Source organism: Saprolegnia diclina (genome assembly GCF_000281045.1).
Source record: "Saprolegnia diclina VS20 unplaced genomic scaffold supercont1.46, whole genome shotgun sequence".
Lineage (NCBI taxonomy): Eukaryota > Oomycota > Saprolegniomycetes > Saprolegniales > Saprolegniaceae > Saprolegnia > Saprolegnia diclina.
In genome coordinates this window covers 80,047-84,901 of record NW_008246113.1, presented here as the reverse complement: position 1 = coordinate 84,901, position 4,855 = coordinate 80,047, and the positions used below count along the sequence as shown (strand labels likewise).

The following is a 4,855-nucleotide window of genomic DNA, read 5'->3' as shown; positions in this document are numbered from 1 at the left end:
CGCCAGCACCTTGTCCCGCGGATCGCGCTCCTGCCTCTGCCGGCCTAGATCAAGATCAACACCAGCGCCTACACAACGAAGAAAGTCCGACAATTTTATTTAGCGTAGATTTACGTATCTATTTTAATAGAAGACCCACTTCAACAACAACAACCTTTTGACAGCCGCCTCACTAGGGCGCGTTGTGACCCGCTACAAGTACAATGCTGTACAGCCAAAATCACCGAGGCATGGCTCAAACGATGTTGTCAGCCACAATGCAAAGGGGTCTGTTCCAGCTCAGGTGCGAGACCGTTCCACCAGTTGGCTTCGTGACTTGGTCGCCGTACGAAATGTGTGATTCCAAGAAGTGGAAGAAGTTTGGCGCTGAAGGTCGAGCGCACAACAGAAGACGAGTAGGATAAAACGATGAAAGGGCAACGGACGCTGAAGCATGACCATTTCCGATTTGATCCTCATACGAGTAAGCGATCCCGCCACTTCCAAAAACGGCAGGTGACCCCAAGAAACTTTTTTCGACCCCAAAATTGCTCAAGATTGCTCGGCGTTTGAGAAGCGAAATGCGTGGTAATTCGAGTCCACGTTTACAATACTCTCACACAGGTCGTTTCCAAATTATGAACGTTATTTGTCGGTCGATGGAACGTTGGTCGCTCGAAGTTTGCGAATCACTGCGTTGAGCCATCTCACGACATCTTGTGCTTCCTCGCCGCCGTTGGCTCGGAGTTTTTTCAGCTTCTTTGCGACCTTTTTGTTGTATTTGACAATGCTTGCTTGGTCAGCGGCGGACGGCGGTGTCGACTTGGGCTTCGGGCATGGCTTGTACGTTCCATTCATGTCGGTGATCTTGAGGTGGTACTTGGTATTCGCCCCGTCAAACTCGACCCCATTCGCTTCAAAGTGTTGTCGCCACTTAGCGCGGATGGGCGTAAGCGGACGTTCGGCTTCACTCGTGGCGTCCTCGGGGTCTTGCCATTCGATTGCCATGAGAAGCGCCTTATTGAGGCAAATGAGTACGTCGTCGCAGCCGCTGAACATGTGCCGCATCGACTGCAAGTCCTTGTCGCTGATTCGCGGCTCCGTGTCGCAGGCAAAGAGGTGAATGCCGATGGTGCTGATGCCGTAAAGTTCTTTGACAAAGCGTCGGCGGTGGTCGCTGTCCGAGTCGTTTCCAGGCAAGTCCAGAATGTAGACGTGCTCGTGGTTGGGATCAATATTCTCGATGCCATTGGGGGCGTACGGTTGAAACATGGGGAACTGAGTGCTGTCGCGATGCGGCGGGGGCTTCTTGCTGATGGCGCGGAGAAACCACGATTTGCCGACGGTTTGGTTGCCATTGATGACGACGAAGATAAGGCGTTGACAGACCATGCGCAGAGCAACGATTGTCTTGAGCACGGCAATGAAGCTCTCAACGATGGGTCGATTCACGGCGTCTCGCACAGTGAGATTGGCCGTCGTGGTGAACTCCTTCTCGATTGCTTCGGCACTCTCGTCTTCGCCAATCGTCATGTCAGTGACCGCGGCCATGACTCGCAGTTGGTGAACGTAGGCGCTCCCGAGTTCTTTGTACGTCTCGGACCGCAGTCGCATGACCGCTTGGGGTGCGGCCTTATCTGCTTGACGGAAGGCGTTGACTAGCGCAATATATGCCCCATGGCCCGTCAAATAGGACGAGCTCGCGCACACGACAGTGCCAAAGGCGGCCACACCAAGATCTGCACCAACTACGGTGGTAGTGGCCGAGAGCAAAGAGAATAGCTCGACACATCCAACAACGCCAATGCCACCCGAAAACAGAGCGAAACCAGCAGCCGCCAAACCGACGATGCCGAGCGCCAACCGCCCAAGGATACCGGTTTTGCAAGAAGCAAAGTGAAGCAGCGTCGTGGCGGCTTCCTTTGCTCGGGCATAGAGGCTTGGAGGCGCGATCAAGTGATTCGTGGAAAGTGCCATCGCCGTAAAGATCGAGAGACTGTTCATGTCGGCCGTGATGTTGTCGTCGTTGAACTTGTTCCACGTTTCTTCCGGCGCGTCGCTTGTGTCCTCGGAGTGGTCCTGGATCTTGGCCATGCGCTTTTGGAACTTAATCCAGCCTTGCATCGCATTGTCCACTTCCGTCTCGACGTTCAGCGTCGAGTCGTTTGCCTTGGCCATCTTGTACACGACTTCGAGGTACGCGCGCTGCGCCAGCACAAAATCAGCAACCTTGTCAGCGATCTCGTTTTTGCCAAAGGTCTTGGTAACGACAGCGGCGGACATGGCTTTGTTGAGAAGCACAGCCAACCACATGCTGGACATGTCGCTCGTCACAAGGGTCGAGGCGGCGACCAAGTGCACCGTGTTTTGGAGCGCTATCGCTTCCGCGGCTTGCTCGGACGGCACGCTCTCGCTGATGAATCGCATATACGTGTCTTGAATGTTGTGTTGCTGCTTGATCGTGGCCATGTCTCGCTTGCGCAGGAATGGTTCCGATTTGAAGAGCTTTTGCCGGTTAGTGTCGACGGTCCACGTCGGCTCGGGGTCGTTGTTCGACGGGCACGACGGGTCCTGTTGTTCGTTCTCGTTCTCGATGCATGCCTTCCAAGTAGACAGGTTGACCCATGATCCGTAGTACTTGAATTCAATCAACGCCGCGGCCCAGTCGTTCATGGCCTGCTCCGACACCGTATCCACGTTGATGCCAACAAAGAGGGTGACCAGCGTGGACACGAACTTCTTCTCATCGAGCACCGCTTTGCGCACAAGTTCAAGGACTGGACCCACGAAGAGTGCTGGCACCACGTCGGAATCGGTGAAAAAGGTGATGAAACGTGACGCTTCATCAACGTTGGGTGCGTCGCTCTTGAGGAATGGCGTCGAGCCGAATGCGACCGAGAGCAGCTTCGTCTTGTCAAAGAAGTAGCGCGGGTCCGAGATGAGTTCGTAGTGGGCCGTGTGGGCTATACTACCGCCGCGGCTGTGGCCACACAGAATCACCTTCTGGATATCATCGACTTCAAGTAAAGCCCGGGCAAGGCGGACGATGCCGAGGCCGCGGACGTCTTTGAGGTACACGGTTGGTGCGTGGGCGTCTCGACGGGGAACAATTTGCTGCGCGTGGACAGCAAAGTTGGCCAACACCTCCTGAGGCGAGTTGGTACCTGTGATAGCCACGTACGCCACGGATGCTATTGTAGCCACAATCACACGGATCTTCTCGCCGGCGTAGGCAACAAACGGCTGGTTCTCAGAGCTAAGGTTGAGTTTTGTCTTGAGCTCGCTGAGCGTATACACCTTGAACTCGGAATACGTCGCCCGCGGCGGCTTGGCCGTATACGTAAGCGCCGACAGGCGAAGCGTCGTGTTGTATTCGTAGATGGTGAGGTGGTCACAGGGCGAAGGCCATGTCATAACGGTTGCAGTCGAAGACCGTGATGCGAGGAGGACAAGTGAAATCGAAAAGTGACGTCTGCCATAAAATCGCGAGCAAACGTTCATTCGCAAGGGTACAAACCCACTTGATAGAATCCACCAACTCTTTTTTCACAGTAGTTATCATGTATCACGTGCGCGAGCTGCGCGTCATTTGGCAACAAGCAGCGCGAGCACTTGATACAATAGCACAACTCGACAACACTGTGTGTGGGTGTCTTTAGAAAACAACGCAGATAGAACGGCGTCGGCAAATCGTCCGCGCTAGAATTTGGGTTCTGTCATAATTGCACATATGACGCAAATATTCTTACCGAGTGGCCAGACTCCATCGCACCTGTATGCGCTCTGCGTCGCTCGCTCCAAGACTGTTTCTTGGGGATAGCCTACTGTCCACTTCCACTGCTCCGAGAACGAGACAGGACCTTCTATTTGTGACCCAGGCGCAAGACAGCCTCTCTGTCCTTCTCTGTAAGATGCACAAACATTGTATGGGCGCTCGAGATACCTGCATCGTATAGTATCGCTCGAACGAGAAATATGGGGGATGCCCAGCCTCACGTCGTCACGCCGCTTGACGTGTTCAATGAATTTGTCGTGGCGCCGCCGATTGGCTGCATCTGATGGGCGTCCGGATAGCGCATCCGGATTGGTCGAGAATGGCGGCATGTGATTGGCTCTTGTCTGCGACAGGCCAAAACCTTGACATTGCCAGTCGCCTTTTTTCTTGATGATGAGCTCGGGCCTTGACGACGACAACGACGACGTAGGCTGCCACCGCTAGCTCTCATCTCATGCTCTCTGGTTGTAGGTGCGCCACCGCTTCTTTGCAGCGTGTGCCAAGGGCGACGTGGCCACGGTGACCGAGACGCTCGCGCTCGGCGACGTCGACGTCAACGAGGTCGACGAAGATGGCAACGGCGCGCTCCTGCTCGCGTGCAAATACGGGCAGCTGGACGTCGCCCAGCTTCTTTTGCTGCATCCGTGTGTCGATGTGAACGCTTTCAACGACGTAGATGCTCCCTACGAGCCAACCACCTCGCCAATTTATACATCTTATTAGGCGGGCTACACGCCGCTGATGGAAGCGGTCGATGCGAGCCACCTCGCGCACGTCGCCGCGCTTCTCCAGCACCCAAGCATCAACGTGGAAGCGACGGCGCCGGTTCACTTTGTCATTCTTGTTGCGATATCGGAGTTTTCTTAGTTTCACAATCTAGGGCGGGTCGACCGCCCTCATGCTCGCATGCATTCAAAACGAAGTCGAGATTGTGGCGCATCTACTCGCGTACCCCGATATTCAAGTTCACCACGGGCTCGAGCGCACGGGCATCACACCCTTTATGATGGCGTGTTGCCAAAACAACAAGGACGTCGCGGCGCTCTTTGTGTCCCGACCCGGGTTTGACATCAACGCGACCGCGCACGAGGTGATGACCTC

At 54.9% G+C, this 4,855-nt stretch overlaps 2 protein-coding genes across 2 annotated transcripts in view; one reads left to right on the top strand and one right to left on the bottom strand.

Moving 5' to 3' along the window:
* Positions 1-624: 624 nt before the first annotated feature.
* SDRG_12027 (hypothetical protein) lies at positions 625-3,393 on the bottom strand (the record flags this gene model as incomplete). Its single annotated transcript, XM_008618085.1, has 2 exons — positions 625-1,637; positions 1,857-3,393. The coding sequence occupies 2 exons, from the start codon at positions 3,391-3,393 to the stop codon at positions 625-627; spliced, it is 2,550 nt and encodes an 849-aa protein (XP_008616307.1).
* Positions 3,394-4,147: 754 nt separating this feature from the next.
* The window catches only part of SDRG_12026 (hypothetical protein), a gene marked incomplete at its 5' end in the record, with an annotated part of 6,616 nt that continues 5,908 nt past the window's right edge, over positions 4,148-4,855 (top strand). The window contains 2 exons of the mRNA XM_008618084.1: positions 4,148-4,180; positions 4,226-4,426. Coding sequence (XP_008616306.1) covers positions 4,148-4,180; positions 4,226-4,426 — 234 coding nt within the window. The remainder of the gene's footprint in view (positions 4,181-4,225; positions 4,427-4,855) is intronic.